The sequence below is a fragment of the Cyprinus carpio genome, chromosome A22 (assembly GCF_018340385.1).
Source record: "Cyprinus carpio isolate SPL01 chromosome A22, ASM1834038v1, whole genome shotgun sequence".
NCBI lineage: Eukaryota > Metazoa > Chordata > Actinopteri > Cypriniformes > Cyprinidae > Cyprinus > Cyprinus carpio.
In genome coordinates this window covers 9,185,597-9,200,680 of record NC_056593.1, presented here as the reverse complement: position 1 = coordinate 9,200,680, position 15,084 = coordinate 9,185,597, and the positions used below count along the sequence as shown (strand labels likewise).

Genomic DNA, 15,084 nt, shown 5'->3' with positions numbered 1-15,084 from the left:
AGATTCAGCGCACGCATAGCGTGTAAGTCTCTCGTAATTCTCTTATTTAACGCTTTTAACTTCATGCATATACTTAACAAAGCCAGGTTGTTTCGTCAGAGCAAGTTTGCATTTAAAATCAAATGTCGGTTCAACTTATTCGCGGGGTTTGATGCTGATAATCAACTTTGTAACCGGCTAACTGCGCTAGCCTGTGTCACATAATGGGGTTTGTAACTGTTATTGGGAAGCAGGAGCACGTTTGTGTATTTTCATTCTTTTCAAAGTTATGATTTATTATTGATATTTGAAAACAAAGTGCGTTTCGATTGATAAAATGATTCTTTAACATCTCATTTAGACTGTCGGTTTTTAAAGCAATGATTTCAGCGGTGACTCGGTGTTTTATGCGTATGCACCTGTTTGATTGCGTTTATGTAATTTATATTATATGACATTAAATAAATAATGCTTTAATTGAGGAGTAGTAGTATAAACGTCTTATTGTCCTTCAGCTGCATAATGGTTTCTTTGTTAACTTGTGTTTAAACTTAAATAAAGTTCACGGAAACTTGAATGCTCACGCACTTCCTGGTTCCAGGTGAGGCTCGCTCAGGTGTAAACACACACGTACAGACAAAACAGCACTCGATCGCAGCCCTAAACAGTTCTCGGAATGTTGGATTGTGTTTTGTGAAGGATTCCGAATTGGCAGAGATTTGATTTAACCCTTAAGACCAAGTGTATGGACGAATATTGTAGGTAAGTAAGGTAGATACTCTCACTTTTGTTTAGTTAGCTATTCACGTGAACAGAAACTACCAACTGATCTTTTAAAAGATTTCATTACAGGTTATAGAAATCAATACTTGAGTCTTACATTAATAAGATGCATTCATTTCCGTTTGATCACATGAAAAGAAATACATGATGCCAGCATAAAACTAAGATTTACTACCATATTTTGGAGAAAGATTGATGATTTATGAATTATAACCTTTGCATGGTTACCATTTTTATGGAAATTGAAAAACGTCAATGTCAACATGGAAATTAATATAACTTTGAAAAGTCGTTTCTGTTTGTTAAGTTTAATTATGTTTGTGTGTGTGTGTGTGTAGAATAAATATGAAAATGTTTGGTATAGCTCATTCAATTATTGTTATTACTGACAACAATAATTATAATAACAGCAACTATTATAGTTGCATTGTTTTTTTATATATTTCTTTACATAACAAATTTGAAACTTCAACTATTTGGTCTATGTCAACCATTAAATTATTATTAGTAATAGTAGTAGAAGTATTTGTGCCATTTTTATAATTTTTTTAACGGAAATTACACTCAAAAAGTGTAAAACAATTTTAATGTGTATTTTCCACACAGTTACTTTAAAAAGCAATTTATTTTGTATTAGTAACTTGCCATTATTGAATTGAACGCCTTTATTGTCATTGTATTTTTCTGCATACAACGAAATTAGTAGCACTGCTCCTGACTGGTGTTAGAAGAACAAACATATAACCACAGACAATGATTATGACTATATGACTGTACAGTACAATTTTGCAAGTTAATACAACAAGTGACTGAGTCATGATATTCACATTGAGCAATCTGAGTAAAGTGACCATTTATAGTATTGCATGTTGGCCTTCACATTGATATGCACAGTAAGTTCATACAAATGGAATGAGTAACTGTGGTGATTTAGTGACTAGATATAGCATTGCACATTGACATATAGTGTATATTACTTGACATATATTATTGCACCTATACTGCAGACACATATACAGTAGTAACCAGACATGGTATTTCACCCTGACATACTATTTAGTGCCCTTGAGAGATAATGGGAGCGAGCAATGATTTCCAGTGAGGGTAGTGAGCAACCAGTGATTTAAAAAAATAAATAAATAAAAAATAATAATTATTGACTGATCAATTTTGAAATCAAATCAAAGCTTAAAAGTGTTGAAATCTATTTCCATCCACTTTCACAGATCAATCTGCACTGAAGTTTCAAGATAACGACAATGTATGAGAACGTGCCGACAGGTATCACTTATTTTTGTGATTTTTCATCCAAGCAAGTATATAATGCTTTAATCCGATTTAGCATGGTTAATATCTTGATTGTGTGTGTTCTCAGTGTCTGCTTCCGAGCGGCAGCAGGTGCTCCAGGCCTTGGAAAGACTTCAGTCCAAGCTCGTGCAGAGAGAAGAGTGGACCCACAGCGACAGGCTCGGCACACTGAAGGAAGCCCTGCAGAGCCCTCTGTTCGGCCACATCCTCACCCTGCAGCACTCCGTCAAACAGCTTAAAGACCAGGTGAGACTTCCTCTAAATGAGATAGATATATGTATATATTTAATGGTAACGCATAAACCTTTAAATACAGACTTACAATGAGCTTTGAAATTAAATTAACATATCTTTATCATATATATGTTTTGTATTATAATTAATACACTATATCGTTCAAATGTTTGGGGTTGGTGATGCTTTTGAAAGATGCTTTTTGAAATTAGTAAATTTATTTGATCAAAAATACAGCTAAAAAGATGCTTTTTGAAAGTAGTAAATGTATTTAATCAAAATTATGTTTTTAAATGTTATTTTGTTTTAAAAGAACAGCTTTCTATTTTAATATATTTTAAAGAGTAATTTATTCCTGTGATGGGGAAGCTGTATTTTCAGCATCAGGACTCCAGTCTTCAGAGTCACATGATCCTCCAGAAATCATTCTAATAAGCTGATTTGCTTCTCAGGAAACATTTCTTATTATTGAAAACAGTTGTGCTGCTTAATATTTTAATGGAAAATTTGGCAGTTGCAGTTTTTTTTTTTCAGGATCATGTGCAATGCTTCATGGGATGAGTAGTTTATTCCCTCATTTACAAAAAAAAAAAAAAAGTTGTTTTGTTTATTGGTCTAATTCTTGTTTATTAGGTTGCATTGGTTAGTCACTCAGTTAATACTGACAAGCTACGCAATATCGGGTTCATTATCGCAGATGTATCGCCTTCGATAATGAACCCGATATTGCGTAGCTTGTCAGTGATCTACGGCTCTGTCTATTAAATGCTGCTATATTTGGTTGATTGTGGTGGATGTTTAGCGTTAGTTAATGAACCCGGCTTTACTGACTAGATGTGCATGATTATATCGTTAGATATATCGCACAGCCCTCTGTTTAGTTGTGCTATCCGACAATCGTCGCAGATGTAACCGGTTAAAACTTGGAGTGGCGATGAGGTCTTAAAATGTATGGAAAGAGTCTTAAAAAAGGTCTCAAAAGGTATTAAATTTGACTTCATGATTCCTGTATATACCCTGTTAACAGACGAGTATTTCTGGTATATTTGAATATGAATATGAAAATCAGTCTCAAGATATTTCTAACTATTTTAAAGTATTATTGTATTTCTAACTTTATGAAGATAAAAAGTGATTCTTGCATTGGAAAGACTTGACGCCATGTTGGTAGGGTGTTGTTTTGAGGTTTCAGGAGTATTTTGAGTGGTTGCTAGGTTGTTGCTAGGGTGTTCTGGGTAGTATTTACTTCAGCTGTACAGAAAAACAAATGTATAACACACAAGTTTTTTTTTTTTTTAATTAACTAATGATTATTATATAGTGGTATAAATGTTGTACGTTATTGATGTTGACAGTTAAATGCACCATTTATGTTTCAGTGCATTAAAATGGAAAAGAATAAAAGCACAGTATGTTAATGTCTATTCAATATCCCAAATCAGGATAGAAATCACATCATTTGTTTAGACTCAAATAACTTAAAAAATGAACTTGTTTGTTTTGCATCCCATCACAGTGTGCTGCAGTGAGCATGTGTTTCTTATCCACATACTCGAGATGCTGAAAGTCCCTCATCCCTATTTGTATTCAGTCCGAGTTTTTATTGACACAAGAAACCTCTTTACAATAAACAATCCGCACACCAATTTAAGATAATGGCAATAACAGAAGCTTGCCTTCATATTCTAAGTGCTGGGAAGGTCAGACGTGTGCCTATGAATGCGTCAGGTGAAAAACCTATCAAGTATGTCGAGGCGGGCAACAGCCAGAGTTTATATCAAGCCTTAATATCTACTGTCTCAGTTTGAGTAACTGCCTTGTCGGAGATGTATCAGTGAAATAGGCTGGAACCTGCTCTGTCAGCCCGGACTAAATAAGCACAAGACTGATAAGTTCCCACAGTAAGAGTCTAAAGGTCATTAATACATTACCTGTTAGGGAATGTATTGATTTTTTTTCCCTTCCTTTCCTCTGCCTGTAGGACATGGTTGTTCCTCTGTGGGCTGTTTTATCTTTTAGAAGAACCGTACATGATTTATCTCAAATTATTTTGACCAGCTGTATGAGATAATGGTTGAAATAAATGTTTATTTATTTATTTGTATACTTAAAACAGTTAGGTTTTCATTTAAAAACTCATAAATGGGCACAATTTATATTTGTATGCATAAACAATTATGTATCTCGGCAATATGTGGTTTATAGTAATATTTGGTAGAGCAATTATTTGGACAAGCTATTTGAACGATAATGCTTGCATTAAAGATTTTATTTATGTATCTGTCTATGTATGTATTAATTTACTTATTTAGAACTGTCAGGGCCTCTCCACTACATAGCTTGTTGTGAAACAAATTTGTGAATATGCACAATTTATATTTGTCTGTATAACTAATTTGAAACATTTAAGTATTTATTCCAACTCAATAATAATAATAATTATTATTATTTAATTATTATTAAATTTGTAACTAGGCATTATCATTGTTGTTGTTTTTGTTGTTAATGGTATAATAATATTTATTATTAATTATATTATAATATTATTATAATAAGTATTTTTATAACAAATTTGTAATTTGTTATAAATAACATTTATAAACATTTTATATTTGTCTAAATAACACATTTGAAACATTTAAGTTTCCAACTCATGCTTTCAATTATTATTATTATTATTATTATTATTATTATTATTGTTATTATTAATAATAATAATGATGATGATGATGATGATTATGATAATAATAATTATTATTCCTATTAAAATAGATTTCAAACATATTTATAAATAGTCTTTTTTGTTATTGTTGTTTTTGTTATATTTGTATTATTATTATTATTATTATATTATTATTTTATTATTATTATTATTATATTTGAAAATAAAATGTAAATACTAGGCGAGATTTATGTTTGTCTAAATAATGAATATGAAACATTTAAGTATTTGGCCTAACACGTCCATTCAATTATTATTATTATTATTAATCATTCAAACTTATAGTTGCAGTAATAATAATGACTATTATTATTAATATTATTATTATTATATTTCTTTACATTTTTTTGAATAGCTTTAGAATTAACTTTATGCTCTCCACTTTGTAGTTGAACAGCTTGCCGCCGGACACATGCACTGAGTTCAGTTTCTCCAGGAAGGGCCAGCTGATCGTCAGTGCGAGTCGTCCGGCCAGCAGCCTGGGATCCGTGGTGTCCAACGGTACAGCTTCAACTAACACATCCTCTGAGCAGCTTCAGAGATGGATACATGCGGCTGCAATGGTGGGATGTATTTTATGTCATTTTTCTCTAAATGAACATTGAATTATTTAATGCCCCAAATATTGAACACCATTTCTACTATGTTTTGGTTTAGCTTGTGTTGTTTAATACTATTAGTATCAATGGTGCTTTCTCTCTGGATTGTTTAACGCAGGGAAGGAAGACGGAGCTCATCAGCCTGCAGAAGCCGTTATCTGGAGGTCTGGGGTTCAGTGTGGTGGGCCTGAGACCAGAGGGGGTGGGCAGTCATGGTGTGTTCGTCAGACAGGTGCAACAAGGGAGCGTCGCAGACAGGTGAGACCACTGTGATTTATTCATACTGTAAGTCTGTCCCTTTTGCTGTACACATCACGTTCAACAAATATCTGCATGATGTTTTAGGTCATTTTCTTTGTTTGGAAATACTGGAATGAATGTGAATGTTTAAAATAAATTAGATTTGTAGACAGATATATAAATTGTACCAATTTATGAATTTGTTTATTTAAAAATAAATGAATCACATGGGTAGTAATAATGATATTTCTTGTCTCCAGGGATGGAAGATTGCAGGAGAATGATCAGATTCTGGCGATTAACGGGATTCCTCTGGATCAGAGCGTGACGCAGCAGCAGGCCATTGCTCTTCTTCAGCAACAGAAAGACCGAGTGGAGCTGGTGGTGGCCAGAGACACTGCAGCCAAACCCCGACTCTCTACATCTGCACCCATTCAGACGGTACGGCTGTTTGAAATGTCACCGCATTGTGATGTCCTCAGTGTTTAACTTGGAATTTGTATCCATCATAGTTCTCCAGCAGTTGGGAAAGATACTTTGAAACTGTAACTTGATAGTTTACAAATCAAATCAAATGTGGCATATTTATGGCAGTTGCTGGATGTCAGTAACATCAAACACTCACTCAATCTTTATATAGATGTGTAGCCAAGTCCCTACCGGTACCAAGACTCAAACCCACGACTTTTGGGTTACAAGTCAGACTCTTTTACAATTAGGCCACGAATATCAATCAGTTCTCTCATGACTAAACATCATTGCATCAAACATTCAAGATATTTGATTAGACCTCCAAATTGCAGCCTGTGATCACTTCAGGCTGTCATTGATGGGGGGGGCATGTTCTCTTCATCAGAAATTACTAGAGGAAGCATAAATAACAATATTAGGTGTACTGGCCCTTTAAAAGTTAATATTTATATAAGCTGGTTTCCGCTACAGAGTCAGTAGAAAGTAGAAATTCAAAATTCAGAATTTCTCGCAATTCTGCATTTACGTTGTTTATTGTTTATTCTATTGTTGAAACAAAAAACAATTGTGAAATGCAAGCTAGGAATTGCAAAAAGAAAGTCTGTAAGTAGCATGAGTACTTTTATTTAGGAACGGGCTATTAGTATTAGCAGTAACAAATTTACTTTCTTTTGGTAAGATTTCATTTTTAAATGCATTCATGAAGTGCAGATGTTGTTTTTGGCTTTGGTTTTTTAAGTTTAATCTTACCTATTTACTAAGGCCAATATTTCCTAAGGCCTAACAAACTGAGCTTAATTTTTATATTGGTGATGTTTTAATTTCAACCAGTTAGACAAATATATAAAGATGATTAAATCCAGTGACAGAAATTATAACAAATTGCTTATGGGTCTTGATTTAACCTGCCTGATCTATAAACAGGCATTCAGCCTAAACTAGGAGCATATTTATTTGTCTTGTTCCCGTTATTATAATGTGATCCTCAGGAAAATAAAGCCCTTAGAACATCCTGTTATAACCGTGTCTAAACCAAAGACAGAAGGAGAACGAAATGCGCAAACTTTCTCAGGTTCATCCGAAAGACCTTCGTACCACCGAAAGAAATAAACTCGGAAGAGGAAGAAAATGAGGCTGGAAAGACCAACAGCCAGTAGATGAACTGCATTAACCTAAGCCTTCAACAATAAACACAACGCTTCCCCCTCGTCTACTTTAATTAAGTACCCAAATTTAACCGCTCTCAAATTAACGGCGACTGCACACAGCTGGAAAAATGACAGTAGTTTTCATTTGGTCTTTACATCGCAAGCTAGGTTGTGTATTTCTGCTCAGTTCATGCTTATTTTTTCGATTTGAAATGTTTAATATCCTTAATTCGGGGCATGTCCTGCATATCGGAGCCAGACTTTGGTTTAATTCATGTGCTGTTCCATTTCAGAGTTGTGTTTAATGGAGCAAAAGTCTGGTTTTCGTTTGATTGCTTGTAGCCTAGCCAAACTCTCTGTCACCAGATGTTAACAAAGTAGTCAGTGCCGCTGAACTTGTTTATAAGTCATATTAAGTGTCTGTTTGTTGTGCTCTATAAAATAGAATAGATTTTATCGCAAACATGACTCAACACCGCAAACGGAGAAGGCAATGGAGAGAGTACAGAAGGCTTTGCTAACACATGATTGTCAGATTGTTGATTGTCAGCCATATTTTTTACACACTTGTAGTTTTTGTTGTTAAACATTTAATTTACGCTAATTAAAAATAAAAAAATTGTAGTTTTTTAATGTAATATTTTAGTATGTTTTGTTTTATTAAAAAATTAAATTGTATTTATTTTTATTTATTTAGAATATTTTAAATTGTGAATTAGTGTGATTAATTTGCATACACTTTTGTTAATTTACAATTTTTAATTGTCAGCCCTATTTTATACTTCTACTTAAGTCCCATGTTCCATTTATGCTCATTTTAAAAAAATATCATTTTATTCCTTTTTTAGTGTAATCTTTTTTAGAAAATTATTTTTTTATATTTAAAAACTTAAAAACTTTTTTTTTATACTGATGTATATTTAGAAATGTGAATTATTGTGATTTATTTTTTTTATTTTTTTATTTATTTTTTTAAACCTGGACGTGTTTTCCTGAGATTCACCCTTGCAGATCATGTAAAATTTACCCTTTTTAAGTAAAACTCCAAATGCATTATTTCCTTATTACGTTTAAATACCTGTCAATCTGAGACTTAGGAATCACTAATGTCAGTCATCATATGTCGGCTTAAAAGCTTAGCAATGAACACGTCACTCCGCAAGCATGTGTTATGTCCTCTCACTAACCCCATATTCAAACAGACCTCCACCATTTCAATCTATTCTCTTATCGTTTAAAGCTGAGAAAATATTTATCTATTTAAGATTGTTAGGACCCCAAGGGATCACTGCTCCATTCCTTAAATGGAGGAGAGCGAGAGCAAATGTAGCTGAGGTATATTTTTCCTCACTTCCCCTGCCCTTCTATCTCTCTGTAGACCCAGACCTCTGTAGCCCTTGAAAATATCTTGAATCCTAATTATACTCCGTTGGAAAGTTTCATGCAGGCTAGACTTGTGTTGCACTTCTTTGGAATTCCCACTACTGGAGGAATAACATCCAAGCCTTTTCCCAAAGGAGATGTTTTCTGCCTCCCACAATGGCTTTCTCATTTACCATCGCTAATGTATAGATGTTTATGTAAGCTGCGGCCTGAAGGAAATGCGGCTGTTTGTGGAAAGAAATATAGCTGTATGTGTTGGGTTTGGGTCATCAGTGTTTGCTGTGTTTGAATCCTCTAACAGATTTACTGTAGGATTGCCAGGCATGATCAAAGGAATAGCAAAATTTAAAAATTAAATTATATAATTAACTTTACTTTTAATAGTTTAATAGTTTACTTTTAATAGTAATAGTATAATTAAAACTTTTAATTATACTTTTGCAAAAGTATAATTATTTAAATAGTTTTGTATTTTTTTGTTTAGAATTTTTTTTTTTGTATTTGTGTGTTGCCTTTTTATTTATTTTTATTTTTTGTTTGTTTACTTATTTAGTTTTATTTTTAGTGTTAAGTTTGTTTTTGGCTTGTTTCCTTTTGTGAATTTATTTTTAGTTTTTGGTTTTGTGTGTTTTGTTTTGCTTTTTTTTTTTTTTTTCGTTTGGTCTTTGTTTCTTATGTTTTTTAATTTATTTTTATTTTGGTGTTTTGTTTTTGTTTGCATTTATTTTGTTTTTTGCATTTTGTTTTGTGTTTTTGTTTGTTGGTTTTAATTCTTTGTTTTGTTTATTAATTTATTTTTAGGTTTTGGTTTTGTGTATTTTGTTTTGTTTTTGTGTGTTTTATTTGTTTTTGTTTTGTTCTCTTTCCTCAGCTCAAATGTTTAGATGTTTAGTTGCAAAAAAGCACAAAACCCAGTCCTAACCACATCCATATTTGACCATTATGCAGCATCATACAAATTGCATAATATTGACTGATTTTGAAGACAAGTTTTTTTTTTCTCTGATCTGATCTGTACACTGATGAATCATGACAGAGGTGAATTTCGACCCGAGTTAAATAAATCTCAAAAAAGGACTTGAGTTTATCTTTGAGGACTTCTTATCTCCAAAATGGTTCTTTTCTCCTCACTGCAGGATGAGCGCTAGTGTAAAGCTTTGTTTCGAAAGAGCGACGGGGTGAACAGCAGAGGAGGGGTTTCATTAGATAGTGAGAAAATTGCAGAGGTAGTCACCCGGCAGATAACAGCCTGGTAATAAGAGAACAGAAATGTACTGATTGCAGGTCATTTATATGAGCCCAAGGAGACTTGGGTGATTAGGAGTGCAGCTGACGTGAGATCACAAATACTCTCGTGGGCTTTCATGACCCTGACATTGATCAGCCACTGCGGGATCACACCGTTAACACGTTCATTAGCATTCTGTGCCCTATTACGACTCTGCCGCAGGAAGTAGTCACAGGTCTAGGGTCGTCAGTTGCTCCCTATTTGGACAATCAAAGGTGATTGAATGGATCTTTATTCTTTAAGTAGACTGTTTTGTGGCTAAAGTAAATTATGACCAGTGCCCACTGACCTCTAAATGTATAAGACGAGGGATTGAAAACTGTCTCCTGTGTGTCTTTTGCAGGATCAGTGGGGACACGTGGAGGAGATCGAGCTGGTGAATGATGGATCCGGCCTGGGATTTGGGATTGTCGGAGGCAAGGCAACAGGAATGGTTGTCAGGACCGTTTTGCCAGACAGCGTGGCTGATAAGGTTTGTGTTTGCATCTTCTACACGTTTCCTCAATGCAACGCAATAAAGTTAATTTCTGAACTATTAAGCTGAGTTTATATGTGATTCAGCAGTGTTACACCCAATGCAATTTATGCAGTTTAGAATGTTCTTCACTAGAATCACAATGTCTGATGCGTGAATGAATCATTCTTAATTGTTCGCAAAAAACAATTGGGTTCCCTGACATATTTGGTGTTCACTTGTAAAACTGGCCTAAGCGGTCACTTGCAAAATTGTGTTCCCCTGAGCAACTTTGTGTTAGCTTGCAAAACTGTTGCGTTCCTCCAAGAAATTTTGCGTTACATTGCAAAAATGTTCCATTGCCTTGAGAAACTTTGCATTCTCACACAAAACGATTGCATTCTGTCAAAAAACTTTTTTCCTCCTAGTTCAATTTTTTTTTTTAATTTTAATTTTTTTACCATCATCATGTCCCTTTTTAGGGGCACTGTAAATGTGGAATTTTGTACATATTTTATATAGCGTTTATTACTTTGTCGTTAAACTAATAAAAGTGTGTTATATTGTTTTTTTTGTTTTTTTCCAATATAAAAAAATATAAAGTTGACATTTAAATGTTTAACTAAATGTCAACATTAGGGGAAGAGTTATAAGATGAAATGGTACAAAAGTGACTCGTGTTGAGAGTAGACATCATGTAGGATGGCGTACAGTATGCGTGTGTGTGCAGGAATCCTATTTAGATGACTTTTTTCTGTCCGTAACTTCAACTCCACTGGAAAGCATTTGACGTGGGAACTTGAAAAGCAGATTGTTCAATACACACCTACTGATGTCAGCTTTACTCTCTTCAATGCTTAGCCAGGAGGGACAGAGACTGGAAAACAACCTGTCCTGGTTTAGACCCCTCTCACACACAGACACACACACACACACCCCTCCTCTTCTCTCCCTCCCAGTGTCCAGAGCTCAGGCAACAAACCCCTTCTTGTTCAAAAGGCACATTGCTTGCATTTCACACATCAGTGGATCTTATGCTCCAAAAAAGCTGTCAAAATCAGGGCTTTGTTATCCATGGCGTTTCCTATTTCAACCTTTAATGGCTGCGGCGGGCTTCAATGCACCCCTGCTGTCCCCAGCACAGTGGCAGGAACAAGCTGCCGAAATTTTCCCTGCGCAAGTTGATGTATCAAACGGCTTTCATGTCTCGCGCTCCACAAAGACGGCTGTTCTCCTTTCTGCGCTTTGTGTAATCACTCTTTAGTCCTCCCCTTCCTCTCGCCATTCGTTTGGCCCGGCTGCCAGAGTCCTAGAAAGAAGAATACATCTCACAGCTCAAGCCGACCGGAAAGGGCTGTGAGGAAAGGCCACGTAAGAGTGGCACCGTTATTGTGGATGTTAGACTTTTGGCTCCTACACCTGTGGATGATGGGAACAAATTAGGTTGTAAATGTGAGATTTGGATTAGGCCTGCGTTAGGAGGTAAATTATACTTTGGGGGCCAGTAATAATGACTTATAATATGGCCTGCAATTGTAAACAGGTAAAATGTGTTTGTATGTGTACTTTTTTATGTCATATTGACACAATTTTTATGTCATATTAACATGCATGGGTCATATGCAAAAAATAAAAAATACAAATATATATATATATATATGTATATATATTAAAACAAATGAATAATAAATATATATATAAATTTATTCATTTATTTTTAGAATTGTATTATTTTTAGCAATATAAAATAAACCATATATTGGTAAGTTTTATATTAACATGCATCACATTAGTTAAAGTAATACAACTGTAATATTTATATACTTACGCCCGCAGTGTATATATAATATTCATTTATTTATCATTTTTAGCAATATAAAATAAACTATATTTTGGTACTGCCAATATTTACTCCTTTTAAGTAATAATGTAGTACTCAAAGTTTTATATCATAAACTTACACGTGTCATATATGGATGGTAGTATTCAGAAATAAAAATGATAAAAGTATTATTTTTAACAATATAAAAAATTAAATATACATTTAAATAAATCTAATGTAAATATAAACAGTAGATGTATATAGAATTAAACAATATAACCATTCAGTATAACATTAAATATGAATATAAATATATATAATTTTATATATTTTTAACAAATATTTGAGAAATAAACATCAAATTTAAATATAAACATTTAGTGTGTGTATGTTTAACAATAAAACAAATTACATGTGCATATATACAAATAAATGCGTATATACAAAAGTTCAGATACATGTAGAATTGAACAAATAAATAAATAAATTTACAATTTAAATGTAAACATTTAATTTTACATTATTTTCAATAATATATAAAATGTTTTCCTTATTGTTTTTTTTATAATTTTGTTTAGTTTTGCAACAATCATTGGGAATAATGGGAATTACAGAAAAAAACATCTGAATGCTTTGCCATATGTCTTTTAAGGTATTTTTTTAGTTTGGGGGGTGGGTGGTGCGTTTTTTTTTTTGGATGGATGGATGGATGGATGGATCTAATATAGATAGATGGATGGATGGATGGATGGATGGATGGATAGATTCACCTCATGTTCAGTGATGTGAACTTCCTCCTCTTTTCTTTCATTCACCTCCAGGACGGGAGGCTGAGAACAGGTGACCACATCCTGCGGATCGGTGACACGTCCACTCGGGGTCTGGCCAGTGACCAGGTGGTGCAGGTGCTGCAGGCCTGCGGGACCCATGTAAGGATGCTGATCGCACGAGACCCTCTGGTGGCGACCCAGCCTCCTCCTCCACCTCCACCTGCCCCCGCCACGGCTCCCGTCACTTCTCTGTCACCTCCACCTCCTGTGCCATCCCGCAGGGGCAGCAAAACGGTACAGAATACACCACCTTTAAATAAATCCATAAAGTAATATAAAATTATATTTTTACATTTTATATTTAGTAAATTTTACATTTGAAATTCAAAATGAAAAATTCAAGTTTAATTTTTATGATTATGTTAGGACCATTTATTTATGATGTATTTAAATTATAATTGTTAATATAGCAGAGTAGTATTTGTTTTACCACATGTAATTTTTTGCTAAAATTAATAAAAAATTGTGGTAATAAAAATGTCAAATATGTAATATTAAAATAAAATAACAATTAAAATAGTATTCAAATAAAATAATCACTGAAATAATATTGAAATAAAATATCCAGATATTGAAATATTTATTTTATTTTGCTTTATTTGCTTTATAATTTTTTTGTGTCATTATTTGGATTATATTAATTTTCACCCCCAAATTCTCTTAACCGTAATGCAAAAAATATAATATTAATGTATTTTATAATTATTTAACTTTTTATGTTGATTAAAAAAACAAACAAACATTATTTTACAGTAATTGTATAACTGTACTACTGTCACTAAAACTGTCATAATGTACGCCTAAAGTACGTCCTGATGCCTCATAGTAATTTCTATAAATTTTTCTATTGATATTGATTCTATTGAATTTTTTTCTATTGATTTTGAGTCAATAACGGGTCCCAAACATGTTTTTGTCGATTAAACCTGTAACAGAAAAAGCAGTGTTTGGAAACAGTAAAAGAAATGACAGTATTTGATCTGTAATGTTGCAGCCAAATTTGGAGGGCTTCGAAATCCATGAAGTTGCGTTAAAAAAGAAGGAAGGCCAGAGCCTCGGGATCTCCGTAATCGGACACAACGCTTTGACCACTAAGGGTAAGAAACACATTTTGTTTTCCCAGAAATCCAACAACTAATCAGTATGTGGTTAATTATTATTTCCTCGCATCTCTCGTCTCTGTTGCATGTCAGATGCGGTGGGGGTCTTCGTGAAGAACGTGGTTCCAGGCAGCGCCGCTGAGCAGAGCGGGAAAATCCATGTCCACGACAGGATAATAGCAGTGGGTTCTTAATCACTTTTTAATGAGCTCTACCTTAATTAGTCACGTATTCATACGAGCGCTCTGACAGAACAGAACGCCAACTAAGCGAGACGTCTCTTTCATCTCACGTTGAGTCACAGTTTAATAAGAACGGGTTTGAGCGTGGTGGACGCGGTCAGCTGTCATGCTCTCCCCAGCATCACGCTAGGCTAATCAGTCCCACTGAGGCGACTTGGAGAGCCGGTTAGCTGGGCCTGAAGTGACTTCTTGATTGTCTTTGTGTCTGTGTGAACAGTTGGATGGCGTGAACCTCCAGGGATTCACCAACCAGGAAGTCCTGGAAGTAATGAAGCGGACAGGCGATATTGTACACCTTACCCTCATTAGGAAAATCAACTCGCCCATGAGGACAGTCGAAGAAAAATCACTAGATAAAGGTAAAGTGACATGTATTGTATTATGTGTATGTTGTTTTATGTTATTTTATTTAAAAATTTTTTAGATTTTATTTTTTAAAATTTTATCAAATATAATAATAATAAATACATTTTTAAGAAAA

The 15,084-nt window shown here is 33.9% G+C and overlaps 1 protein-coding gene across 8 annotated transcripts in view; it reads left to right on the top strand.

The window, feature by feature from the left end:
• Positions 1–15,084, top strand: part of LOC109047523 (inaD-like protein) — a 100,346-nt gene that overhangs the window by 112 nt on the left and 85,150 nt on the right. For 6 of the 8 annotated variants that reach the window (XM_042711782.1, XM_042711781.1, XM_042711780.1 and 3 more), the window contains exons 1-12: positions 1–22; positions 581–741; positions 1,989–2,043; positions 2,138–2,316; positions 5,416–5,589; positions 5,744–5,883; positions 6,126–6,306; positions 10,499–10,627; positions 13,253–13,495; positions 14,256–14,358; positions 14,455–14,543; positions 14,821–14,962. The exon at positions 1–22 is cut by the window's left edge and continues 71 nt beyond it. In XM_042711782.1, the coding sequence (XP_042567716.1) occupies positions 2,022–2,043; positions 2,138–2,316; positions 5,416–5,589; positions 5,744–5,883; positions 6,126–6,306; positions 10,499–10,627; positions 13,253–13,495; positions 14,256–14,358; positions 14,455–14,543; positions 14,821–14,962 (1,402 nt within the window). In that variant the 5' untranslated portion in view covers positions 1–22; positions 581–741; positions 1,989–2,021. Of the gene's footprint in view, positions 23–102; positions 240–580; positions 742–1,988; positions 2,044–2,137; positions 2,317–5,415; positions 5,590–5,743; positions 5,884–6,125; positions 6,307–10,498; positions 10,628–13,252; positions 13,496–14,255; positions 14,359–14,454; positions 14,544–14,820; positions 14,963–15,084 lie in introns of those variants that run through there. The other 2 variants (XM_042711776.1, XM_042711777.1) reach the window with 2 other exon arrangements.